The 27,666-nt window shown below is 42.6% G+C and overlaps 2 protein-coding genes across 2 annotated transcripts; both read right to left on the bottom strand.

Moving 5' to 3' along the window:
• Positions 1-130: 130 nt before the first annotated feature.
• Positions 131-19,393, bottom strand: adam11 (ADAM metallopeptidase domain 11). The gene is made up of 27 exons (XM_020083041.2): positions 19,045-19,393; positions 18,704-18,825; positions 15,867-15,943; positions 15,226-15,292; positions 10,553-10,635; positions 10,245-10,302; positions 9,140-9,203; positions 8,385-8,524; positions 7,772-7,846; positions 7,616-7,687; positions 6,783-6,949; positions 6,435-6,519; positions 6,203-6,293; positions 6,045-6,096; positions 5,712-5,811; positions 5,474-5,545; positions 5,224-5,316; positions 5,016-5,096; positions 4,878-4,928; positions 4,728-4,791; positions 4,171-4,276; positions 3,964-4,083; positions 3,348-3,516; positions 3,124-3,238; positions 2,238-2,328; positions 1,219-1,236; positions 131-293 (listed from the first exon to the last, which is right to left on the bottom strand). The coding sequence occupies exons 1-27, from the start codon at positions 19,100-19,102 to the stop codon at positions 278-280; spliced, it is 2,307 nt and encodes a 768-aa protein (XP_019938600.2). The 5' UTR covers positions 19,103-19,393; the 3' UTR covers positions 131-277.
• A 1,565-nt stretch (positions 19,394-20,958) lies between these two features.
• On the bottom strand, positions 20,959-27,506 carry dbf4b (DBF4B-CDC7 kinase regulatory subunit). The gene is made up of 12 exons (XM_020083423.2): positions 27,367-27,506; positions 26,583-26,783; positions 25,979-26,173; positions 25,612-25,662; positions 25,411-25,480; positions 25,080-25,144; positions 24,833-24,872; positions 24,688-24,733; positions 23,763-23,885; positions 23,471-23,609; positions 23,247-23,374; positions 20,959-23,135 (listed from the first exon to the last, which is right to left on the bottom strand). The coding sequence occupies exons 2-12, from the start codon at positions 26,730-26,732 to the stop codon at positions 21,737-21,739; spliced, it is 2,406 nt and encodes an 801-aa protein (XP_019938982.2). The 5' UTR covers positions 26,733-26,783; positions 27,367-27,506; the 3' UTR covers positions 20,959-21,736.
• Between the last annotated feature and the right edge of the window lie 160 nt (positions 27,507-27,666).

Raw genomic sequence — 27,666 nt, 5'->3', positions numbered from 1 at the left:
AAAAGAAAAGAGGAGTAAACTAAGGGCTCGATGTCCGAGATAAAAACATTCAGATCTGTGGGAATGTGCCCCTCAGGGTTTCTGTACCGCAGCCCCCCCTCCCAAACAAAAAACAACCAGGAAGAACATACTGATGGAGAGAGCTTCAGTAGAGTCAGAGAGAGGGAAAGGTCTGATGGCTCGTAGGCGGAAGACATATTTTATGTATTTTGTTTTTGTCTCCTCAGAGCGGACTGGACACAGTGTAAAGGAAGACAGGACAGCGGAGAGATGTGACTCACACTCCTGAAGATCTGGAAAGAGAAGAGGAAAGAAGAGGAGAAGATAAAGACTAAAGAATCAGATAGAACAAACTCAGCAGCTAGAATGAACTGGTGCCACCAAATACTGTTATCATTACAGACGTTTTTTCAATCAGTAGATTCATGTGATCTGTAAAACACCAGGAAATGAGAAAGAGGACAATCAAGAAAATAACAATAGTTATGATAAGTAGAGGAGAAAGAGGGAGAAGTCACAGAGGAGGAGCAGGAGAAGTAGAGGGAGGAGATGAAAGGGAGAAGGAAGAGAAGGAGAAGTTTGAGAAGAAGAAAAAGATGGAGGAAGAAGAGATGGAAGAAGCCATTTAATTAAAATGTCCTGTGTTTTAATATGTTTTTTTATTTAAGAGCCTGAAACCACAAAATACTGACGAATCGATGAATCAATCTATCTTTGAGGATCTCATGCAGATGGATCAGAAAACAATAATGATAATCATAAAATAACTAAAAATGAAAACATATAAGAAATGTTCACCTTTTATTATTATGAAACTTATGAAATGAACATAACAAAGTCAACACTGCAGCTATTTTCTATAAATGGAAGCCAAGTCAATACAGGACATGCAGTAAAAACACTAATGAAGCAAACTAAATATACACTGAAATAAAATTATGTTAAGTTGGATAATGTACAGACAACTGTATATAAATGCTGTGTAATGTGAATGTATTAGAATCAACCCTTAACTGACAAATACTAAATAAAAAATGTGTGAAAGATTAATTAAAAAACATTTGAGTGAGTTGGGGACAAACTGTAAGTGTCTGAATGAGGTGTGCGGTCAGAGGACAAAGAAGCTTCTTATAAAACATAGATGGCATGATGACGAAGAATGGTGATTCAGGGCAAGATTATATTTTTTGGAATCAGGACTGAAAGGCGGGGTCGTACCTTCCTCTTCGGATGTTTCTGGATCCGCGACAAGGCAGAATCAAGATGGAGACAAAAAAAGACAGAACAAGTGAAGTAGAAAGACGAGTAAAACAACCATGTTTTTATGTGAGTTGGATGTAGCATGAAAAATAAACATGCAGTGAACTCGAAGCCTTTGAAAGCGAAGCACTAAACTGAGGCATCATCTCTCTCCCTGAGCTTCTGTTTACAACCAGAAACTAAACTTCTCCCACCAAGGAATTCAGCAAGCGGATTTGTTGTTATCTTACAAGCTGCATCAAGAATACAGCGAGGGAAAGACATTTGTTGTTGGTTCGCATGCTGCAGGCATGTCTCAGCAAAGCTGCTGTATTCATCTGATTGTGTCACCGTATCTCTATCAGTGTCTGTGCATAAAGATGGACGACATGACGGATCCCCAAATGTGAAGCCAGAGCATCTCAATAACCGCTGGAGGTTGGCTGCAGTATAGACCTCCTCCAGGTTAGTGGATGAGACAGGGACCAAACTAAAATACTCGTTGAATAAAATTATCTTCAAGATAATTAGTCTGTCATTTTAGTTAGTTCTAATCCCACTAGTGGGATCTGCTTCATTTAGATGTGAGGTTTGGTTTTAATTAGTTATTAGATGTTATAACAACATCACGTGTATCTTTGTGAACTTGCTACCGTGGCTCCGTCCACCAATCGCTACAGGGCAATTTAAAAACCTACCAGGCCCAGCAAATCAAACAAATACTATACATAGATACTATGTTAGTAATGCCACACATTGTAGCAGCCTAAAGTACAACAAGGGTTAAAAGTACTAGCATCTCTTCCTCCAGGAAAACCCACAGACGGAAAATCATCTACTGCCCCAGCATCGATAATGAACCTGTAGGGTCTCCGGTCGTTAGTGTGGATCAAGCAGCAAGCAGAGAGGAGCATTCAGCAGCGAGCCGCAGGCATGTGTGTTAGCCGACAGAGCAACACAGCAGGCACACACAGACGGAGGCATGCCACAGCTCTTACTTAAATCCCCAGCCAGTTCCCCCCAGGACTATCGCTGCCACCAGAATTGCACCAGCAACCGAACCTATTATGATATTGGTACCACTGGGACCTGTGGGAGCGAAGGAGTCAGCCGGTGAGGGAAACAAACAGTGAATCAGCTGAGGAACAGAATTTAAAAAGCAGTGGGGGTGTTCTTATAATATGATGTGACTGTAAAGCATCAAAAATAATGTTCACATGTTCTGCCTTATTTATCAGTGGAGTCATCAGTGGTGATGCAAAAAATCAACTCCAGTGGTTCATGCACATTCATTTGTGTGAATATAACATATTTGGTGTGTATATTTATGTCTCATACTTTACAGTCAGATATAGATAAACTGTGATGTAGTAAAATTATACAGTGAAATTACTCTTTAAATTCTGCACAGGAACAAGTGAGAGAACTTTTTTTTCATATCATTTCACATTTCTTTCATTAATATGTTTTTTTTGTTGGTGTATGCTGCATTTCATAATGTTGTGCTTCTTTTCTATATTTTAAGCTCATATATTTGAGACAATTTCTTTCACTAATTTCTATTTTGTGATTTAACTGTTTTTTTTATTTCAATACCCTCCCTACTTTCTCATAATTTGCCGTATCATAAAAAAAAAAAGATTTATTATAACCCCATATCACATTATTTAGTTTTATAGTGAGATGGTGTGATATTACATATTCAGACCATCCTGTTGTGCTTTCTTTGTTTTGGGATAAACATAGAAGACAAATAAGTTTTGTTTCATTCTCTGTTTTTGTCAAAGCAGTGATTTCACCAGGGTGTGGAATTTTCTACCTGTGTTGTGGCCGCCTGTTGATGAAGATGACAGTATGTGGAGGTAAACTGCTCAGTGTGCTCACCTTTGTATTTTTCCGGGCCATCTGGCGGGGTGGGGATGGGGAGGGGGTCAAAGACGCTGCAGTCCTTCCCCGTGTAGTCGACATCACAGATGCACTTCACCTCGTTGCTGCACGTCTGAGGCACGAGGAGGAGAAACGAGGGGGAGAGTTTATCTCTACTAGCAAACCTGTGGAGGTCACAGAAAACAAACATAACAAAATCTGGATAACGGAGGCGGACTCACCCCGTGGTGGGAGCAGATGCGTGAGGACGAGGAGCCCGGGCAGGTGCTCAGGTTGAAGGTGGTGACGGGGAGGCAGCGACGCTCCAAACACATCATGTTCGGCCCACATGGCGTCCCGTCCTCCACGTAGCCCAGGTCCAAACCGTCATCCAGCACAGCATGGCCTCCCCTGCAGGTTTGATTGTCACATAAAAATGATTATTTCTTTATCAACATTATTTCCAGTTGTATTTGACTCGAGTTGTCATCACATAATCTTGTATGTACTGTGAGTTGATATTTAAATCATGTACAAGCATCAGGATCAGTTCAGGAATGGATGAATCCCTCCTGGATCAGTGTTTCCTCTAAGCTTTGTTCACAACTCATCAACTGCTTTACCTTTATTAGTCTGCTTAAAAAAACATATTTGTCATTAACATAAACAAATACGGAGGAATAGACAAATATGAGTAGATATCCGTCTCTCTTTCTCTGACAACTAAAACAAAAATACAAGCTCTTCAACATACACCTGATCCATCTTTTCCTCATGTAGGGAACGAAAAAAACAGCCTTCTGAATTCCTTAAATCTTCTGTTCAAACCCTTTAAGCCCCAGAAACAAGCTTCCTCACCTGCAGTCCAAGTATCTGTTCTGATGGTGGATGGTCAGACTCGTGAGCTTCCCCTGCAGCTCGCCAAACCTCGGCTTCTCCGTCAGATTGGTGCACAGCAGCAAACCGCACAGAACGTCTCTGGTGGAGGCAAAATGACACAAGATGCAACAATATAGCTAGAAATTCAGATATGAGGTGTTTGTATAGTTTACAGTGTTCACTCACTGCTTGTTGCACTGCACCCATCCCTGACCAGTGGAGTCTGGGCCACAGTTTCCTTTCTCTGTTCCCTCAGAGTTCAGCTTCTCATAGCAGAACCTGTCAGCCGAGTCTGAGAGAAGAGGACACTTGGAGTGAGCTCACTCTGTCATCCATATTTGGATTAAATGAATGTATAACCCCAATGGCTGAATGAAAAATGACTTCTTTCAAAAACACCTCAAATGCTTTGTACATTCTTTGACTTTTCACTACAGCCATGGTATTCAGTAAAGCTCATATCTCCACCAAGGCCCAACACTCAAATCAAACTGCACCAAATTCCAAACAATCATAAAAATCTGTTCCCTGAAAATGCCAGAAAAAAAAACGGTGACATTTTTTAAAAACAGCCTCTCACAATGTTACAGAGAGTGAAAGAAATCCTGGATCCACCCCAAAATGTAAAGGGTTCTTCTGTGACACATACCACATCCTTCCACCAACTTCCATGGATATTTGTTCAGTTGCTCTGTGTAAACTTGCTAACAAACAAATAAACCCACAAACAAATCCAAACCTACTGTAGCCCCACAAATTCCTGCACTGGCCATCTCTGGTCTTACAGCGGCCTCCATAACAGCGACCCTGAGGAGGAGGAGGGTGGTTATGATGTGATAACAGACAGTATGAGAAGAATATTTTACTATATTATACACATATTAAGTCTTTACCTGGCCAGCATCACACATGTAGCCATCCAGTTTGTGGACATTATGAGGACACTGAAAGAGAAGGAAGCTCATCTGTTCACTCAGAGTCACGGTGGGTTTCAGATTTCTTTTTTCAAAAATTCTCTACACATTTCCTACCTGGCTGGAGTCTCCTGTGCAGGTCTCCTGAATGTCACAGTCGTTGACTGCTTCACGGCACGTCGCTCCTCTCAGCTCGTACTGTCGCCAGCAATCGAAGAAGAAGAGAGAAAACATGGATGAAGAGATAAACTGACACCAGATATGGAACTGAATGAGATAATTGAGTAAATCGCTGAATGTGTGGTGACGTATGAGAGCAGTTCACCTTACAGTCCCTGCAGCAGAGCCCATTGCTGCACATGGCATTGTGGGTAAGTGTACACTTCTTACAGCAGTTGGCTCCACTCCGAGCACACTCCTACAGGACAGGGAGGGTTTATAACACATTTATAGATTATCAGTTTTTGCTTCGAGGCTTCCTTGATTTCCTGAACTCACACAACTGGCAGTATATGTTTTATATGTTTATGTTTTATATGTTTCAAAAAGCCATTAGTTAATTGGAGTTTACTCACCACCAGTGTTCCACAGTCACATTCCTCCCCCAGCTCTACATATCCATTGCCGCACTCTGGTGGGTCAAACAGCTGTTGATTAAAACCAAAAAAAGATCTTTAAGGTCGGACGGTTTGCTTTGATTGTTTATAAAGCATTGAAATAAATGAACTCTCAAGATATTCAGCATGAATCCCATCACACCATGATTCACGTGAGTAACCCTCCCTTCTCTGATAATACCTGATGGTGTCTCACCTTGCTGGGCTTGTTGAAGAGGCAGCTGCCTCCTCCCTGCTGGAGGAAGCGCAGGTACTCGTCTATGCTGCAGCGGGAAAACTTCCTCGGCAGGTAGTAGCTGATGGACAAAGAAAATGCAAAAGTAAAATTCAATAACTGTTTTGGAAAATGGGTGAAAACTTTCAATTTCAGAAATAAAAATGGTTTGAATACCTTTCAACCAACAACATTGTGTAATACTACCAAAATATAGAGGTCAGGTACTTTGTATAGTCCTTAAATATGTCATTACATTGCAGATCATTAGCTGGATAGAAGAGATATGCAAAAAAAATCAAATGCAACTTCTACCCTGTATCCTCCATGATGCAGCCCAGCCATGGATCTGGACACCTGCAGTCTCCTGGACACATTTACACAAATAAAGGTGATGCTGACTTCTCGCCACTTGAGGGAGCTGTTAGTACAGTAAACTAGACAGTGAACAGTCTAGTTTCCTTTGCTCTTACCTGCGGCTGTTCGCTCCTTGTTCCTCAGCATCCCGATGTTCTGGCCCAGACTCTGACACAACGTGATGGCCATGGGCCCCACGCTGCCAAACTGAGAACACATAAACAAAACAAGTAAAGATACAATGGAAGGAAAAAGAGCAAACCAGACAAACTTAAAGACTTCTGAGAATAAATCGTCAATTCTGTAAAGTTTTTTTACTCCATGATATATGAGAGGCACATGTCTCACCTCATTGATGCCTCCCCCCCTGGTGAGGGAGCAGATGCCTTCGACATAAGCCGCCTCGCTGCGGCTGCTCATGAATGTCCTCCCTCTGTAGTGAAGACATGAGGGAGAGTTACAATGATAGTAAGAGGAGATGGAGGAGATGAGGAAGAGGGATGAAGAGGAGAAGAAGGAGAAGGAGGAGGAGAAGGAATCAGAAGACAGAGGAGGAAGGGGGAAAGGGAGAACAAGTTGAGGAAGGAAGGGTGAAGAGAAAGAGGATGTGATGGATAGGGAGGAGGTATCGGAGGTGAAGTAGAAGGAGTCAGAAGAGGTAGAGAGAAAGGAGGGAGAATGACAGACTGAACCTACGAGAAGAGGTGCACGGCGTCGCAGCGTTCCTTGATGCTCTCCTTCCTGTACTTCATGAAGTCCCGTAGGGTGAGCAAGGCATCGTCGCCAATGGAGACCCTGTTTTCAGACGACCACGTTTCCATGGAGACCAGGACGATGCGCGTGTTGAGCTGCTCCTTGTAAATCTGGACACATCAAAGGAGTGAATTATACAGCAGGTGAGGAGGAGAGAGCGAAAACACACATCAGTGATTTATTTTATTTTGTCTGGTGTCCAGTCATCAGACGACGGCAGGAGACAACTGATAAAAACTGAAATTCTGATACACGACATCCTTTAACACAATCTTAGACCAGACCTGTGAAGGTTAGAAATGACTTCAGTAAAAACAATGGAGAGAATAAAACGTCTCATTGTGAAGGAGAAAGTTTTGCAATCACCTGTCTCTTTTATCCTTTTCTTGTGCCCTTACTTTGAAATGACCTTGTATTATTTCAGCTGTTGTCTTTGATTTTAGATTTGTATTATTGCTTTTAAGTGACATTGTGTTCATTTGCTTCTTGTTTTTGATCTTTTGTTCACTTGTTTTTTATTTCTCCTGTTTTGAAAGGTGCTATAAAAATAAAGTTGTTATATTAAAGTCATTCGATTCTCTACAATAGATTTTTCCTATAAGTTTGGATAATTGATGCTCTAGAAACGTGTTGAAACGTCATGATTGACATTGAGACTCACTCATGATTAGTCGAGTTCCTGTCGATAGTGAAACCTTGCTATCGGGCCTCTATTTCCGCGTCATCCATCTTTAAAGTGTGTGTTGAAGATTGTGTTGCATTTTAAAACCACTCACCGCATCGGCCATGTTCACCACCGCTTTGGCAAAATTCTTCGTCTGAGTGGTCGAGCGACGGAGCTGCACAAACTAACAGAAGCAGAAGAGAAACTATTTTAAAATCGATTTGTGAATGAGTACATCTAACTCAGCTGGTTGAAAGAAAGGACCCACCAGTTCATGGTCGTTCACCACCATCAGCTCGATGTACTTGGTCTCAGTCTGGACGGTGCGATGGCCTCGCCGCACCTGAAGGAGGAAAATGAAATCCACACAGCCTGAGTCCAGAGTCATAATAACCTTCACACAGGACAAACAGTCACACAACACACAGACACACACACACACAAACCCAGCAGGTGAAACCATTACTCGCACACACTCACACAGATTAAAAGTGCTGATGCCAGTGAAACTCTAGTCTTTGTCCTTGAGAAAGAAACACAACTTGGGGAGGAAGTTAAGGTCTTGACCTTCTATGTAAAGTGCCTTGAGATAATGTATATTATGATTTGTCATTATTGACTTAGTTTCCTCTGATTTCAAAAAGCACATCTCCGTCTCTCTTTTTAACTGATCCTGTGATTTTTATAAACATGGAAGCTGAGACAAGCTGTGAGCGAGTGCGTAGAGATTTGGCATCAGACAGACGTCTCCATAAAATATTAACCGTGTTTGCATATCTCAACACTCTCCTCAATGCATGTGACAACTTCCTGGCAGGTCATCTGCATGCATGAGAACGTGGAGGTGTGTGCTGGGAGGACGAGGCTGCATGAACACTGACTTGTCTTTTAGAGCGTCTCAGTCTTCCTGTGACGACAGGCTCCTCTTCCTCAGACCAGTCGTCTTCATCCCTCAGCTCTCTGTCTCCTTCATTGTGGCCATCTGGCTGCCCCTCAGGCCCTGTGCTGTTCACAGAGCATCCTGACACACGCACGCACACGCACGCACACGCACGCACACACACACAGATGTATGGAGAAACACGGACTACGTTAGAGTGAAATAGAAAAGTGGCCAGTCATCAGTCCGAGATGGATGCAACATGTATTTCAGTCCACTAATCTGCAGGAGAAATCAATATCACACAGCCACCGGAGAGGAGGGGAGGAAAGGGGAGAGCATAACAGGCTAAATGGGGAGGGAGAGAGAGAGAGAGGTGAGGAGGCAGGGAGGGTAACAGGAAGGAGGAAGGAGGTGAATCCAGAGAGTGTCAGGAGACAGAGAGGAGAGACAGAAGAGATAGTGCCAAATGAGACGTTTAGCAAGGTCGAGAAGGGCAGCGAGACAACCTGAGGAGGACATCGTACTCTGCAGAGTGTGTGTGTGTGTGTGTCTGTGTGTGTGTGTGTGTGTGTTTGTCCTCCTGCCAGGTCTCATCAAACTCTCAGGTTAATCTATTGACCTACAGCACCCACAGATGCAAATACAAATATGCATCAATCACAAAGTTTAACCAGATATGCTTATTTCTTTATCACCACCTCAGGAGGAATTAAAATTAAAAAACTTTTCCTCTTATCAAAGCGGAGGTCCTACCTGGACAGGGAGGGTGGAAGAGGTCGATGTCCGGCATGCGATGCACAATGTGTTCATTATTCTCCTGAAGGGCATCAGGAATAAACATGAGAGAGAAAGAGACGGTGGGGAAAGGGTTAAAAAGTGGTCAGTGAATTTAAAGTTTAAGAAAATGTTTGCTTGAGAGGACGACTAAGACCAACCGAAAGTGTATTTAAAAAACTCATTATCTTTTTACGTTAGCAGAAAAACACATTTTTAAAAGTATTATCTAGGATAAAAAACTGCTGGAATCAAAATTACACCAAAAGTTTGGAATCAAGTCAGATGGAAATCCGACATTGCCTTTTAAAAAGGTGTTCCAGGCTTTAAGCAATAGAAGAGAAATGACAAAACTCCCTTCTGAGAAAGTGCAGGTGCAGTGATCTCCTCAGACAAGACAAAAACATGTTTTAAGATAATCCCGGCCGTGAAATGATTTTGAACTTAAAAGCTTCTCTGTCTGAGGAAAGTGCTGCCGTGTCCTCTGAGCTACAGAAGGATCAACGGGGGAGAGAAGTGCTGTGGTGCATAATTAATCAGTCACCGGACTGTCATAATGGCAATAACACTACTGGACGCTGTGGAACACTCGAGCTGGGGATAAATACTTTATGAAAATGACCCATCTGAGATAGAGCACGGAGGAGAGAGACAGAGAGTGAGGTGAGTTTGAAGATGAGCTGCTATTGATCCATCTCTCCAGTCTATGTAATTGAGCTGCACTTCTCCTGCTGCGGGTCTTAATGGAACAAATGCTCAGCCATTTCTTTTCTCTACTCTCAAATCAAATCTGAATATTTTTTTGAAAGATCCAAAAAGCAACTTAAACCTTTTGTTGTTTCATCACTAATTCATACGTATCGTCTGACAGGTGATTCTCCGTTTAGATATGAGACAGTGAGGTTTCAGTGATGGTGGATTGTGTGTCAGCTGAATATTTTCCATACGGCAACTCAGAGGTAGAGTAACACTGTCTGGATTCACTGAGATTCACAAGGTGAGACTTCACTGTTTTTCACACAACCTTGCTGCAGCCGAGGAAACAGATAAGTGCATGATCCGCTTCACTGACGTCCTGACTCACCTCTCCACTGGCAACAGGTTCAATCCCATAAGAGAATTTCCCGTCAGAAAACATCCCTCTGAAAACAAAACACAGAGGAAGGTTAGGACCTGCGCTGGCAGTCCTTGAAGTAGTGAAGGAGAATTATAGTTTTTAGGTTTAAAAACTATTTGCTTCTAACTGTATTTGTTTTGCAATTTTTGTTGTTTATTTTAAATGATACTGATTTTGCTTCATTTTTATTCACAGCAGCTTCTGAAAATGTTTTTCACATCAAGAAACACCAACTGAGTCCTGATTTCAGGTGAAGTAACAAGGTTCAGACTCACCTCAGACCGTGGCAGGTGGACACAGCAGCCCAGGAGCCGGGCAGCCCACGCACTCGCCCGTGGTAATAGCAGTGCTCTCCCCCCTGACGATCAAATCAAAGATAACACTGAGACACCAAACCCACCATCGTCCAGTGACACGTCCACATCAAGATTTCAGAGAGTGAAACCAACAGCGACTGAGCCCCTCAAAGTGTCGCTGATCTCCTAAACTCTATGTAAACACAGAGTAGGTGTACACTGACAGCCTGGGGCCTATAGGCGGCCTGGTGGGTGCACTGAAGGGTATCAGTGACTAGTGTTTAACGCCGGGGAAAACCTACACCTGCAGAGGCTGAAGCTGAGTTGGGTTTCAGCAAAGAAAAGCTGTGTGCATACTGTGTGTGTGTGTGTGTGTGTGTGTGTGTGTGTGTGTGTGTGTGTGTGTGTGTGTGTGTGTGTGTGTGTGTGTGTGTGTGTGTGTGTATGTGTGATGGAGAGATTAATTAAAGTCCAGGAAGGCCATGGGTCAAACGGGAGAAACTTAGTGACGTGATCCGGTTTCAATAAAAGGTAAGTGTGTGCACAACGTGAATTAAATCTTGACCCTAACATGAAACAACAAGTTTATATCAAAACAGTCAGTTTTGTGTCAGTATACAGTTTCATGTGTAAACTAATTGTAATGCAGTGTGTGTATATTTTATACAAGATATTCTACAAAAATGTTCCAGTAATTTATAAATGAACTCGAAGGACATGGAAGAGACAGATTTTAAAAGGGCAGAAAAAAAATCAATGCAGTTGAGATGCATCCTGGCTTTCAGATCCTACGTTTCCCAGCATGCAACTTGATAGTATCTTTCACCAGACAGTCTCTGGCTGATAAATGCTCACGTATTTAAAACTTCATGCCCCCCCCCCCATTATGACTCATGATTTCTGTTGGTCACCAAAACTATTCAAGTGACATTGATTAACAATAATCTCTCTGGTTTTAAGACATTACAACCATTCTGAAGGCTGGAATAATAAATGGCTTCTTTAGCATTGGATAAAATAAACTGTGTTAGTGTGTCTGTGTCTGTCATTGGTGGTTTGGAAGAATTACTGTGAGGTGTTGCCCGTGCACCCGGCTTCGAGATACCTTGACCTGATTATTCATATTCCCCCTGAGAGGCTCCACTGAGATGATCATGTTTGGAATATAGTGTTTCCACGCCGCCTCTCACAGTACAGGAATGATCCGATTACGACAGTGAGAGAGGAGACAGTACCGCTGTCAGACACGCTACACTGCCATGTGTTTAACTATCAAAAGTGTGCGCGGTCGAGAGAGTTGCATTCAGGAGAGAATTTTAATAATCAGGCATGTCACATGTACGTGGACGGAGAATATAGCCAAGTCTTTGTAGCTACTTATTGGAACTACTTGGTATGTGAATGTGTGTGAATGTGTGTGTGTGTGTGTGTGTGTGTGTGTGTGTGTGTGTGTGTGTGTGTGTGTGTGAGTGTGTGTGGGGGTAAGTTTCAGGTGTTTGTAATGAACCCCAATAATGATAGTCTGCCACCTGAGACTCCTGTTGTCTGGCACGACTAATAGACCGAAATGAAAAGAGGCAACAGGGAGCTTATTTACGCATCGCCAACCTTTACTCTGAGCTGTAACTCAAAGCTGGAAAAATAAAATCTATTCAAGTCAGACACAAACATGAAAAACGCCCTTTCTGCTCTTCCAGGCTCCTGACCTGGGAGAAGCTAAACAATGTTCCGCCAACCTAGATGGCAACTAGTTTTGCAAAAAAATGAGAGAAAGGTTAAATTCAATTCTATATTATCGCATCGATTCTTAAATATTAATCAAAAGTTATAACTTCAGTTTAGTCTAAATATTTTTTTAATGATGCATTTCTATATTCAGCATCAGTTGATTTGTTCAGGAAGAAAAAGGACTTTCATTAGTCATCTAGTCGAGTGAGACAGGCCACAGCACTTAGCCCGGGGCAGGATCATAAATAAATAAAAGGTAGGATTACAAGGCTAAATGGAGGAAATCAAATTGCCTGACACAGCAGACACACACTGACTGTGAGGGAGTTTGCAGACGAGATGTACGGGCTTCACAGAACAGGCTTCGTCATTAAATATCATCAGTGCTGCTCAGGCAGGGATGTTACATCAGAGCTAAATGACGAGATGAATGAAATAAAAACTGCTGGCACACGTAAATGGAACAAACTGAATTAGACAAGGGGGAGTTTAACCCCTATGACCCTGGATTGCTGGAGAGGACTGGGGGGAAAGTAACAGGAACTAAGAAAGGCATTGATCAAGAATATTTGACATCCTCAAGGATGTTTATTCACAGAAGAGATTTGTTTTCTACACAGACACAATAAAGCCACACTCGAGCAGATGAATGTGTTAAAAGATTAATGGTCACAAATCACTTTAAAACTCTTCCTCTGTGTGTTTGACATCATCTATGGTCAGGTGCTAAGACAATTATCTAATATACAATGCTGCAACCTGATAAAGGGTGGAAAACATTCTTTATCAATGCATTAGTCTGTAAATGAGATTATGTTTTCATCTGCATTTGTTTGTTAGCAGCATTACGCAAAGACTACAGACTGGTGGAAGAATGTGGAATGAGTGGGAGGAGAAACCCACTATATTTAGCCGCGGACCGCGATCAGAGGGTGGATCCATTTTGATTTTTAAAATTTAAATTACCTCTCCAGATTTTATGAAACAGATCAGGCGACATCTAAGAACTGGTGAAATTTGGTGCGGATCCAAGTTATGATCCTGATTTTGTGAATCAAAACGTTGCCTGCTTTTAATGTGAGATTGCAGAACCTTTCTATGTGCATGGTTTATGTGTCTGATATAAACACATGAATATACAATAAGGTGATAAATCCAAACGGCCTTGGTCGGGGTCTGTGCTCTCAGTATTCTATCGATCAGGGTGTCAAGAACTCAAAAAAGCGATGTCTTCCCTGTTGACATCTTGTATGTTATGTGCAGATTACAGTGTGTGATCAATAGTTGTGCACAGACTCATGGGACATTTGTGATGGTAGGGGATGAGAAACGAAAAAATCAAAGAGACAAGCATTTCAGCGGGACGCAGACTAATACATGAAACAGCTCCTGTCAATTTGAGCCTATCCTCATCCCTAACTCAGTTCCTCTTTCAGTCGTGTGTCATTGAGATTCAATCCAAACGAGTCAGTCACCAGCTCAGTGCAATAGCACAGATCCACGGGGACCAATAAAAGAGTGACACACAAAGGGGGATTTATTGGCACATCAATAAAACTAAATAAATCAAGATGGAGAGTGTTGGTGGAGGATGGGGGGCTGTTATCGATCGAGCTCTGAAATAAATGTATCACCAATCCTTTTAGAGAATAATAAAATTGCCTTCCTGCGCATAACCTTTTATTTTACATAATCTACATACATGTTTGATGAGATGACTTACTGTTTTTTTATTATTATATAGAGACATCATTAATAGAATTATCGTCTTGCGCATAATATTATATATAGTTCTTATATGGAATAATGATCACGTCTGTTCCTAAAGGTCATGTCACAAGGTGGTTTAAACATTTGGATTATTCTTTCTGGACATGATTTCAATTCCCCTCACGACACGACAAAGCAGACCCACGCTGCTGCTGCTGCTGCTGCTGACTGCTGGTTACCACGGCAACCATCTACTGATTGGTCAGGTGGTCTTTGGTAGAGAAAAGAGGGGGTGAAAGAAAGAGAGAGGGAGTCAGAGCAGTGGCGAGAAAGAGACGGAAAGAGGCTGAAATAAAGACAGAAAGTGACGGTCTCCCAGCATCAACTGTCCGTCTCTCTCTCTCTCTCTCTCTCTCACTAGACTCCTGCATAACAGAGAGGAGCATGACAGCAATTTAAACATTAGTCTGATTCATTTTTTGGAGACACATCTGTGACTTCAACGGGCAGAGGAAACCAGAGTCCGAGCTAATAATCCGCCAGAGATCGTCATCGCCATTCACACCAGCCTCACAATTCAGTTTCACAGTTCTGCCATGAGGTTAAGAACGAACACACGCTGCTGATATTGGTGGATTTTCTTCTTTATTCTTCTCTACTTTTATTTAACTCCAATTATTCAGAAATGAAGCCAAAACATCCCGGCATACAAACGCCTCCAGCCATTCTGCATATTTGGAGCCAGAGTCTGCGTAGTAGCGATTGGATGACGGAGGCGTGGTAGTGATCAATCGTTCGACCAATCGTCAGTCAATCTCAGTTGTCAATCCTGACATTTGTTCCAGAAACTAACATGGAGGAGATTGGGTTTGTGACCTATACTGAAGTCGGCCACCAGGGGGGCACATAAGATGCTTTGGCTTCACCTTTGGGCAGCGTTAACGTTGTCCATCCTTATATACGGTCGTTGCTCTATGGCAAGAAATTGTTAATTAATTTTTTTTCAGATTAAACAAAAACTGTATTAGTTAATTAGTGAGCTTTTGATTTGCTTGTTATAATATTTTGTAGTTGTTGGACAGAGCCACGCTACAGTTCCCTACTTACTGAACAACCCTGAGAGTGCAGTCAATTTCATCCACTAACTCCTGGTAAGAAAGCAAATAAGCATAATTTCTATAATGGTACAACAAGCTCTATAATCGTAGTCCTACCAGATTCTCTGACGGCTGCCCATCGTCGTCATAGTGACGCTCCACATAGTCTGTAGACAGGAGATCGCTGGAGAGAAGAGAAGGACAATAATCACTTTAACGTTGAGTTTCCATACCTGCATTAGACAATAACACTGTGAGACTATTAAAATGATAATTAACAGAACAATCATCATCGTCAGTATAGCGTCAGTCTGGATTAACAAAGTGTGTGTACAGCCAGCGAGAGGTGTTAGAATAATATGGTCCATTAGAGGAAAATATGTGTGGAGCAAGAAGGAGGGGGAGGGGAGGTCTACAGTGTTGTTTCAACAAAGAGTAAGAGTAGTAAGAGTTAGGTTTGGTTTCTTTATTGTCCCACAAGGGGAAATTTGTTGTGCAACAAGAGTTTGCAAAAACACAGACAACATCAACAACAGCATCCACAAGAAAAACATATTTCAGCGAGTACAGGAAACGGAAAATCCCTACCACTTACAAATATGCAAAACAGATGCCCATTTTCAAGAATGTGCGATTGCGTAAAAACAGATTGTTTCAGAAAAAACAGTGTGTGTGTGTGTTAGTACAGTTCTGTTTGTGACTGGTGTAACCACTGAGGTGCTGTTTGCTGGCTCTGTGGCGAGGACGTGTTCACTTACTGGTTGAGTTCCAGGTCAAGGATGAAGGATGTGCCGTAAGCTTCCACCAGGAAGCTGCACTGGGCCAGGTGGACCGGCTGAGGGAGAGATGGAGAAAGGGAAAAGTTGGGAGATGTGGCGTGAGACTGGAAAACAGGAAGAGAAACCTCAGCCAGGGACCAACAGGCCCCTTATGAAACCACATTTATATTGCACTAGATCTGGAATTTTATTTGGATCTGCACCAGATCTAAAGTCTGAATTGAATCTTATTTAATATGGCCACTTGATGTCCATTCACTTTAGACTGTAGAAGCACAGGGAGAGTTCAGACGGGACTTTTTACTTGATGAATCAATGTCATCCTTGAAAATCTATGGCTCAGAATATTAAGCTAAACTAGCATAAAGATGTCTCTCGGATATGATTTGATCAAAGGCTTGATGAGGTGAGTGAGGGAACACGACTTCCAGCAGAAGAGAAACAGACTGAATAAAGTATTTTGGACGTCTAACATCTCACTTTTAGAGAAGTACAGCGTGTATCCCTAATCTACATTCCTGCAGCCTTGGCCCCAGTCAGTGACTCAAACAAATGACTCACTAATTTGTCAAGTATTTCAAGCTTTGACAGAACTGTGAATAAGAAAAGAAAAGTGACAGAATGTGATGAGGGGAGAGAAGAGGAGGAGGGAAGAGAAGTGATGAATGTTCAATATGGAATTATTAAACAGCGTGAATCCAGAACAAAGCAACAAAGGAGTCTGGTGATAAGGGACCGCCCTCCGTCAGTGACCTCTCCCTGAAGGCGACACAGCCCTCGACGAAACTCTGCGTTGGGGCTCATCGGCTCAGTCTAACCTTGCTCCAAGGTGAACCCCATCCTCATTACAAGACAGAGCTCTGTGGTGGCTCCCAGCAGTGGGATACTTACAGGCCAAGCAGCGAGGAAGGTCTCATTAGCATTACCATGCAAACCTCTTAGTATCAGTCTGAACCTCCACTGGGTCCATATACTGGACAATAAAAAAAACCCACAATAGCCCTCATGAGGGAAGAGAAGAAAACTGCATGAAAACACTGTGAAGATTTTAACGGTTCGGGTCAAATGCGTTCACAACAACGTTACATTTGTGGAACATTCAGGTGAGGGGTAGCACTTCCCGACGCCCCGATGCTTGTGAAAGTAAAAAATAATTCCTGGGTCCTCCCTTTGATCCACAAAAATGCAGTAGATTCTTCTCTGACCCATACTGCACCATTCCACCAAGTGTCATGGTGATCTGTCCATTAATGTGTCGTGACGATGAAAACATAATCTCCTTGGTGGAGGAAACAAAGAGCTGAAAGACACTGAAAAATAAATCCCTGTGGATTTGTAAGCAACACGTTTCACATTACACGCAGTCAATTGATCCATGGCTAAAACCAAAATATTAATTATGGCTGCTTTGAATCTGACTTATTCCTGTTCTATTGACAAACCAAATAAACCCACCTTTAACTACTCTCAATGTCAAATCCTCACAGACGATAATCTTTGTATTCTTGGGGGAGTTTTGTTTTAAATTTAGTTTTAAAGACAAACGCTGAACAGTTTCAACCTCACGTCTAAATTCACATTACATGACAGCACTTAGGCTGCCAACATCCTCCAGTCTCAGATAAGACGGAAAGGTCACGAGACAACCTGCTGACCACAGAGGGCAGCTCAAGGTCCGAGCCGTGTCATATCCACTGACAGATAGTGTTTTATAGCGAAGGTAATGAGAGAGGACAGGTGGAGGTATGAAATATAATCTAACAGGGTGGAGAGGTGGAGCAGATGGCAGAGGTGAGGGGTGGGCTGAGGTGTTTTTCTGCCGTGAGTAAGCTGAGCATCATGAGGAGGTGTCACACGGTGATGTGGGGGTGACATCAGATGAAGCAGAGAACAAGAAAAGGCTGTCAGCTCTCTGATGGTACATTTTTGATTATATACCAAAGTCTCTGTTTTCCTTTAATATGCATTTGTATTTATTACATGATTTCTTTCTCACATCATGGATATTGTTGTTTGCATATTGTTCTTGTTTTATTTTATGGTTAAAGAGTGGGCATTGGAAAAATTACATTCGGAACAAAATGGGAACATACAGTATAATTTTTAATAATATATATAATAATGTGGCAGTTACGGTGAGACCAATATGGATATTTGGTGACAGATGCTTGTATACTGATTTGTAAACAGTTACAAAACCCTTATGACAAGGAAATGCAATTGAAGCCATAAACTGTATTATAAATTACTATTAAAAAAAAGTAAACACAAATACAACCAACTGTTTAGAGCATTAGTAGAGAACATAAACATTGTTTATGTAAAATGTGAGCTTTCTTTCCACTATTAATCTGTAATCTAAAAGTTTTTACATCTGTGCAGTAAATATTAAAGCCAGGACAGATCTATATCAAGTGGCTGTACCATAGCTGCATAACTCCACATTGTGCAAGTAGTAAAAAAAAATATTTAAGGGCCAAAACTATCTATGAAAGGCTGCAACTAAAAATATTTAAATTGGTAATGTTGTAATAAAGAAAGAGGAACATATATCGATGTTTCACTAATGGGAGAATCCCTGAAGAGTTTAACAGATTGGAAATCCTCATCATCTCATTTTGTGTGAAGGAACCCAGCCATTTATCAGAAGGTGAATGAATCCAGATGTTTAAAGCCCCTGTCCTGGAGATGCTGCAGGAACCCTGATCTCGGTGATATGTGCACAAACTGATAATAAATGAAGGGGTTCGTTGTGATCACAGTGCTGGAGGATGAGTGGATGATTAACACCAGTCCCAGGTGCGGGAGACGCTCACCTGTACCCTGGAAGTGTGGTTCCTGACCCGGGTGTCCAGGCGGCTGTGGAGCAGCTCCTCCGGGGAGTGGATCTGTTGCAGGAGCCGCCTGGGCTGAACGAGCTCCTGTGCAGGCGGCAGACCTGCAGAGGACACCGGGGGAGGATCAGTGCACTGGAGGGTGGATCTGACTGGATGTTAACATCTATTATTTCTGCTTTTTGAGCCGACGAAGAGACGCTTGTTGACGCCGATGCAACAATCGCACGGTGCTGGTCGATGTGTCGAGCGGCCGCAATAACACGACATGACAGAAAACGCGCAGCTTCCTCCGGGTCAAACTGAACCCTGGAGCCTCTTACCTGTCGCGGCGCACCGTGCACACACTGCGGCGAACAGCAGGCATCTCACGGCGAGCATGATGCTCACATAGTCCCTGTGATTTCTCCTCCGGGGCTGCTCCGTTAAGTGAACCGAGGGGAGCCGGGAGCGGAGCTGCAGCAGCGGCGGCGGCGGGTGCGGGACTGACAATCACCGAGAGGACAAACACAACAGCTGGGGGTCCGTCCAGCGCGGAGCCCGCATCTCTCACATCCCTCTCCGCCTACAGCGAGTGAAAGCTCCCGTTGATGAGGCTCCTGTTCTCGGCTCCAGCAGCGTGGTGTGTCGGTGGCACTGAACTCCTCCGCTCTCTCTCTCTCTCTCTCACTGTCTCTCTGTGTGTCTCTCTCTCTCTCTCTTTCTCTCTCATCTTAACCATCACAACTGAACGCAACCCTAACCTAAACCTAATTATAACTCTAACACCTGATTATAACCTTAACATCTACCATAACCCCAAGGAACCAAGTGTTTAAGCCTTTGAATTTGTGAGGATCATCCAAATATCCTCACAATGATGGAAGATGGGATAACTCTTGCCCTAAAAGTCTTAACCCTCAAACATCCCTTTGAGTGAGGACTGGCCAAAATGTCCTCACTTTTGCAATGGACATTTTTAGATGTAGCTGTTTGGCATGAATACGCTCAGCGAGGTCAGTTCAAATAGCCTGAATCAGCATTAAGCTCTACCAGGAATGATTGCTTGAGTGTTATCCCAGGGAATGGTTGTGATCTGTGAGTTGGATAAACCAGTGAAATACGCAGAGTTCGTACACTTAGGAGAGAGAGATCCATGTCCACCTCGTCCTCCGTGCAGCAGGTTGCAGGCTGCGTGATCGTGGATCGATTTGCTTTGATCAGTATTAAACGCTTTGATTACAATAATTCAGTGCAATTGTTGGTTTCCTCACCACATTCACACCACAACGGGTCTATGCTCAAAATGACCCTCACAAGAACAAATATGTCCCAACCGAGGGTTCGAACAGTATGAGGATGTTTGGAGTTAATTGGAATTATACCAAAACAAGAACTACTGCCCCCCCACCAACCAGTGCAGTTTCATTCTTCATACATTATCTTCATGATTGACATGAGGTCAGTGTGACCTTTGACCGCCGTCATCTTATCGGTTCATCTTTGAGTCCAAGTGAACAATTGTTCCAAATTTGAGGTCTTTCTCAACATGGCCATCATATAATCTCCCATTGTCGATTCCCTGACAGAGGGAAACTCTCCACCCACTCCTCGTCTCAGAAGATGACCAACAAGCTTGAGATTTTGAACAATGTATTAATTTGAAAATATATCTGATTCTCTGCTACAGACTATAAAGCATCAACACAGACGTTCCACTGCAAGCCATCATTGTCGAATGGGAGTCTGTGGGCAGAGGAGCCAAGTTCTTTTGACCAGAATATTTGAGATTTTGAGCTTTGTATCTCACAAACACTCAACTCCCTGTTGGCAACTACACCCTCAGCAGACGTACTTCCCCACACTCCTCTCTACTTATCAACAAAGTCTATTCAGAACACAACAGCCAGAAAGTCTCCCAAGTTAAAGGGTGTTGTTGTTCTCTCTCCTCCTGTGACAAGCAGCTGTAGTTTTGTCCAGTGCTGCTCACAACAAAGGATCCTGTCATTCCACAAATCTAGAAAGTTAAGAGGTTACGCAACACAGCACCAAGATTAGATATCAAATATTGTCTGTGTCAGCTGGACGCTGGGATGATGAGCCAAACAGGACACGTCGACCCACTGTTGACCTTGCTCCATCCTTGCCTCCTTTACGCGAGGAGCACCATCAGCATTTACTGACAAGAAGAAATATGTTCGGCACAGCTGCACACGTCCTAAAGCAACAACTTGTTCTGAAACACGCAGCAGGAAATGTTTAAGGTTAAAAACATTTATTTAAAAACACTGCACAAGATTTCACTTCACATTTTCCCATGAGCACTAGGTGACAGGGTTTTTTCTGCAATGATGAGCTGTGGTGAGTCTTTAATGGCAACTAACCTTAAATTTCTCAAACTGAGAAGTGAAGATAAAAAAGCTCCTGCAGCTGCAGTGCTCTACAGCCAAACAGGTTCTTTGGCCCACCTTCAGAAGGGAGGAAAAGTCGTTTGACATTAATCAGACAGTTTGTCTTGCACCTTGTGCGAGGCCTCCACTCCACCAACGCCTCGCCCGTTTGACCATCTACGCTGGTGCAATCGGGATCTGTTCCAGATGCAGCACTTACAGTAATTGAGTAATGCCCCCATTCAGAAAAGCCTCATTAAATTCTCAGTACCACCGTGTGTTCCCGGACATAGCTGCTGAAACACAGCAGTCAGCACAACATACAGAAATTGCTTAGGTTCTGTGCACAAGGAGAATTACGGGTTGAGAGTAAGCATGATAATGTAAGCTCTTTAAATTCAGCATCCACTATGCATCTACTACAACAAATAATAAAAATGTGCATGACCTAAAAACAGTTGAGCATTACCTTTTAGTTTGCACTAAATTTTAAATATTTATTGAATGTACACGTCAGTGGTTTATTCTGAAGAGCTTAAGTGCTGCACATTGTTTCTTAAGGTGGAATAAGCAGCTGCAAAGTCCAACACTTACTGCTGCCAGTAGTAGTTCTTCTAGTTTTCTGAAACAATCACCTAATTAATAGTCAGTGCTGAACTTGAACAATCTGTACCACAGTCCTGGAAAACACTGATGGGTCCATTTCCTCCCCACACAGTGAGGTCGTAGGGGTCGCCGGCTGGAGGGCCGTGTGCAGACGTGACTCGTAGCTGGTGTCTTGCATCCAGGTGCACGGCTTATGGAGGAGCTCCTTGTCGAGCTCGCAGCTCTGCTCAGAGGGCAAAAGAGGTGTCGCTGAGGTCGGGCCCAGCCGTGACAGCAGGTCACAGTCCCAGTCAGAGTCAGATGACGATGGAGAGAGCGCAGCAAAGTCTGGGATGAGGGCCGACTCGATGCACACTGAGGTAGAGTGGGATAGTGAGCGCTGAGAGTCTTGGCTGGAAAACGCACTGTGAGATTTTTCATAGGGAGGCTGAAGCTGTGGTTCAAAAGTCTTTGGTTTTGAAGGAGTAGTTACAGATGCATTATCATGACCCAAAATGTCAGTTTGACTTGGTTCCCATGGTAAATTCTGCACAGTGGAAAAACAAATTGTTGTTAAATCACGTGTTTCCACAGTGCATGTAGAAGAGACGTGTTGTTGAGGACACTGTGTTATCTGACACGAGGCACTGTCAAATAATGAATAGCCCCCACACTTTGCCATAATGTCCCTTTCTGGTTTTATGGATTCATGTCCTTGTTCAGTCCAGTTACATTTCCCTGTAATTTTACTCCTTTTGCTGCGGTTACATTTAGGGCTGACTGATCGACAGCGTTTTTTGGGGTTTGGAGTTGTAGCTGAAAGTCGAGGCAGCGATCGACATGAAGCCAGTTTATCACTGCTAGAAAATAAGATTCCACTGAATGCGAAACGATCATCTCCCTTCACTTCTGCATTTGTCTCAGGTGCAGCGGGAAGACGGGAGATGGTGATGGGACCTGAGACAGACTCCGACAAACTCTCAGCAGTATCCATTTCACTAACTTCCATGGTTTCCTCTGCAATGTACTGTTGAGGACTGAGGACAGGCGGCTCGGAGTACGAGCTGTGCAGTTCCATAATGCAGGAAGGGATTTGAGGACTGAGGACTGGGGGCAGAGAGTAAGGGTCAAGAGATGGAGATGGGGTATCAGGGCAGGGGGGTGGCTGCTGGCTGGGTGAGGCGTGGGCTTGTGGTTCAACATCCAATAGAGGCATGGCGGGACTCAAAGCGTGGAGCTGGATATCCGGGAGCTGGCACTCTGTAGGAGTGGCAGACTGGATGTCAGGTGGTGCGGCTGGATTTGCGATGGGAAACTGAACTCCTAGTGATGGGAGGCCGGAGATGTTGGTATCGAACGATAAACTTTGTTTGCGCAGGGCCTGAATGGCACGTTCTGTCTCGCCATCAGTGAGAGGCTCCAGTTCACAGACGTCCTGGATGAGCTGCAGACTTGGTGGTCTAGGAGAAAGACATGAAAAACAGTAAAAATATAGAAAAACACTGTTTTTCTACTGGAAAACCAAATAGCAAAAGTATTCCTGCATTCCAACAAGTAATCATCAAACTCACTCTGTTTCTTCTGATTGTTCAGGTGGACTAGGGTTGAATCCTGGAAGCATTTCAGCCACAAGTTGATCAACCACACTGTAGTTGGAGGGATCCAGCACAAACATACGGTGCTGATCAGACTGTAAGTGCTGCAAAGACCCGATCAAAGATTATGTCAAAGACTGTCTACACAGTGATTGCAAATCTATCAAATACCAATGAGACAAGAGTCAAAAGATTTCCACCTCCTCCAGATTAGTGAAGGGTTGATGACAGCATTCACAGTACGATGTTTCCTTTTTGCGTGGACGCCACGGTGCAGGGTTACAGTTGAGCGGGGTTTGGGATTTGTCCTGAATGCTGCTTTCAACTTTTTTCTTCTCCCTAATTAACAAAGAATAAACAATTGTGAGAAATCAGTTACTATTATAACAGACATTGTTTTTACAGCATTTAACAGTCGATATGTTTTCTTTTATATCCCAGGTGAGAATCAAACTAGCACTCAAATATTGACTCTGGCACAGTTGAACAAACCTTGTTTTACTTTCTTCTGTTTGATTTCCAAATAGAGGAGGAGGAGATTCAAAGGGACTAAATCGGCCCAAGTAGCAAAGCGATGGGAAGATCATAGACTGTATATGCAAGGGTTTGTATTTCCTGGTTAGATGACAAAACAACAGAATTTAGTGTGGAAAATAAAAGATAAACAATACAAGACTGCATATTTGAATATATACACAATATTATTATGACTATTCTTCTTATCAAATTCTGACATGGGTTATATTTCATACCTTGCAACTCTGCAAATTAGATTACACATCTTAAATTAGTCCTGCTATTCAACCCTTTCAGATGTTATAAGTTCAGTTTCTCATTGCCAGGGTCTATACATTAGCCAGAGCACTTCAATTAACTGAAATGAGAGGGCAAATGAAAAGACCTGTTAACACAGAGAGAGATCCCCAGAAGGAACTGGCAGTGAAGCCTGCAAAGTCTCATCAAATAGACATCGTATCCGCTTGAGCGCAAGGCTCCTGGGGGGCAGCATCACTGGAGGGCAGGGGGCCTCGTCACATTACATGATAGGACTTCTTAACAGGTTCAATTAGGAAAATCATCAGGGCTGAAATGGAAACCGCCACAACTAGCACCCAGTGGGGTGTGATGGGCAGATACAGAGAAAGGTCACTGCCGCCCATTGTAGTTTCACTGTCACTATGCTTCAACTGCAAAAAAAGGAATTAATCTGATGCTAAACAACCATTATATGGAATGAGACAGACCTAAAACACAACCCCCTCTGCTGACTTCCAGCTCGATTGACTGGAATCATAAACAAAGGATTGGATGGGTCACTTTGAGGGATTTCTCCTCTTTAACTTTGCACTCGAATTCAAATCCTACTGCTTTCCTGGAAGAAGATAAACAAACAGAAACTTCACCGAGTGAAACTCACCTGCTGGAGTCTTCTATTTTAAGGTATGGAGACCTCAAAGCTGCAGCTGTGTGCCAGGAACAGAAAAAACAATCAAATGAATTTGAACACTTACACCAACAGAAACACAGAATAATTGGAAAATAAACACAAAACATAAACCAACCTTTGACAACATGGGAACCTTGTGGTTTGGTGTAGGTCCGCTGCATTAAAAAAAGGGAAAGATATTAAGGAACAAATGCAGATGTGCATTATGTCATAGTAGTTTTTATATTACTTATTCATTACTCCTTTTCATGGAAGCTTATTTAATTGGACACCTTTAAGACCTTCTGCCTTTTATCGATTCACTTACTTGATTTCTTTCTACTTAACTGTTAAGTCTGGACGTTTTTGAAGTGAAATCTTACCTCGGGTTTCTTGTGCTTCACGCTGAAACTCTCTCGAGTCAGTTGTTTCAGATACAAAACCACATCTGACACCACATTAAGGAACAATACGAACACTGTTCTGTGCTTTAAGAATGTGACAGTTCAGTGTTGGTACACACAGAAGACTTCTTCAGTTTGTATTAGGCACAGATGCAAGTAACATCAGTAAGAACAAAAACACTTGTATGGTGCCACCTGCTGCGAGAAGCACCTCACAGCACTACATATGCGAACACACACATGGCAAATGCTGTTCACATTTTACTCTCTTATGTGGAACCCCTCTGTGGTTATTTTCAAGTTAGGATACCATCCACAAACAAAATCTTCACTCCCCACGATCGGGCACTGGCCAGAACACTGCTCCTCTTCAGTCGCTCCTACAACACAGAATCATTAGAATAAAAATAACAAACTACGTCTCTCTTCAGTATAATATCACTACCCAGAAAAATTAGATAAAATCTGAAGATCTACTAGATTAAAACCGGTTTGGGCTATTTTGACTTACATTGTTGCGAATGGCTTTTTCAAGCAGAGCTTTCCCCCGGCTGCCACAAGCCTGAAAATACAAATACAGCACAGATATTCACTACATGTGTCTATATACAATATTTTATAACATACACCATATTATTTAATTATATGGATGTTGAATCATTGGTATCAATACACATGTTATACACTATTCACACTATTCATTTGTTTGTATCAGGTCACTTAGTCTTAAACAGCAGTATTTTATGTGTAATATATTTCATTTGCAATTATCAGCTTAAATCCCCTTTAATAATATTAAAGAATTGAATTTCAACACCCCTGTGAGCTTGATCAGTGGCTGTGAAAAGTTTTAGACACATATGCCTGATGTTCAGTACCATCGGTCGAGGAGTTCCCGGTGGCTGTTTCTCGCTGCTGAGGACACTCTGACTCCGTTTACTGTTTGGATGTTGGGTTTCTTCATTTGTTCCCTTTGCCCGTCCATTGGTCACCACACTCCTCTCCTCTTGCAGACCCTCTTGGCTTCCGGTCACAACAAAGTTCACATCCTTGTGTAGAAAACTCTCGATTTTCTTCAGCAGGAGGAAAAACAGACATTGACTCATTAGTTTCTACTTTAATGTTGAAAATTTTAACTTTAGAAACCAATATGAGTTGTCAGATTGGTCATTTCTCAAATGCACTCTGTGGAATCTGTTGAATACTTATTCAGAAGTGCAAATAATGTCATTGCTGTTTTGAAATTGATTGATACTCTTTAGTACAGCAGGTAAAGTACAATAAATGAGATCAGCTCTGTTGACTGCTAATTTTCAAATGTTATATTCTAGAGACTTCATAACATAATGAGACACAGCTATGACCTTTGTGATATGTGAAATGATTTTGAAGTTTTTGTCCAAATAGCGCGGCCTCTGCAGGTTTGCAACATTGGTGAAAATCATTAGATCAGACAGGTGCACAATCTTCTCAGGAGCTCACCCCTCCTAATAGAGATATGGCCTCCAAAAGCAAAGCTGTTGCGCGTTTCTTCACATTGTCTAGGTAGAAGTTCTTCCCCTCCAGCTTCTTGTCCCCAGGACACAGTTTTCCCAGAAGGCCTCTCTCCTCTGTGTACTGCTGCTGGTGCATGATCCTGGGGCAGAGAAGGAGCTCACAGCTTCACTGTAAAGCACCAGGATCCTGCGTAAAGACAGAAAACAACAGCATTAACAAACAAAATATTCATTACAGGGTAAAACTGACCTGCACAGACAGACAGGCTTGTACCAAGTAGCAGGATTTACAATTCTATAACATTTTGTATAAACATTTCAAAATAAGAGCCTGATATTAAGAGTCTATAAACAGCTGATTTTCTTATTATTTGCAACTAATCAATTCTAATCTCTGTTTTGCCAAAAACTACACAAGTAAGTTAATAAAGTGGAAGTAAAACAAGAGTCTATCAGCTCACAATAAAGTTTAAATGTCGACTTCTCAAAAGTAAGATTGATTCTCTAAAATACGTTTTGACAATGATCAAGTTGTGCAGGAAACACAGGCAGCGCGACTCTGCATCGCAACAACAACAGCACCACACGCATTAGCTTTGCACCTCGCTGTTTAGCTAACACACTTAGCTGCGGGTGGTTAGCATTAGCCGACCTATGCTAGCTGAGCTTTCCTCAACAAAAATGGCGTTTGGCCGCTTCGCTGTGAGGATCGATCGTCCGGTAAAGAGCTTCCGCATCGTCCGAAGCGGGGGAAATAACAACGCACTTACGTTGTGTGATTATTCTGAAGAGCTGAGCCAGAGAATCTGAGGCGAGTGGTTCATGAGAAGGTGGAGGAGCAACCGCCGCTTTTTTAAAAACACTGGAGACGTCAACGTAAAGTTCGGGTCACATCCGGTGCGACGCTGCGTTCAAGAGCTCCTCACATCAGATCTCCACGGCGGATTATCGGGGATTGTGTCATCGGTTTTTCAAATAGTGATGCCTTGATGGCGATCAATAAACTGAAATAAACAATTAAAATGGAGTCCGCGTCCTGTGCAAGTAATTTTACAATTAACGTAATTATT

Source organism: Paralichthys olivaceus, chromosome 21, assembly GCF_024713975.1.
Source record: "Paralichthys olivaceus isolate ysfri-2021 chromosome 21, ASM2471397v2, whole genome shotgun sequence".
NCBI lineage: Eukaryota > Metazoa > Chordata > Actinopteri > Pleuronectiformes > Paralichthyidae > Paralichthys > Paralichthys olivaceus.
The sequence above is the reverse complement of the archived record's forward strand: the minus strand, read 5'-3'. Positions and strand labels throughout refer to the sequence as shown.

Excerpts from the sequence above, each read along its gene's own strand:
- dbf4b (XM_020083423.2), bottom strand. The coding sequence starts at position 26,732 with ATGCACCAGCAGCAGTACACAGAGGAGAGAGGCCTTCTGGGAAAACTG. Across the intron at positions 24,873-25,079 it reads TGAAGCACAAGAAACCCGAG|CGGACCTACACCAAACCACA; the intron begins GTAAGATTTCAC and ends TTTTTAATGCAG. Across the intron at positions 24,734-24,832 it reads AGGTTCCCATGTTGTCAAAG|CTGCAGCTTTGAGGTCTCCA; the intron begins GTTGGTTTATGT and ends CCTGGCACACAG.
- adam11 (XM_020083041.2), bottom strand. The coding sequence starts at position 19,102 with ATGCTCGCCGTGAGATGCCTGCTGTTCGCCGCAGTGTGTGCACGGTGC. Across the intron at positions 18,826-19,044 it reads TGCACGGTGCGCCGCGACAG|GTCTGCCGCCTGCACAGGAG; the intron begins GTAAGAGGCTCC and ends TGTCCTCTGCAG. Across the intron at positions 6,950-7,615 it reads TGGTGAACATGGCCGATGCG|ATTTACAAGGAGCAGCTCAA; the intron begins GTGAGTGGTTTT and ends TGATGTGTCCAG.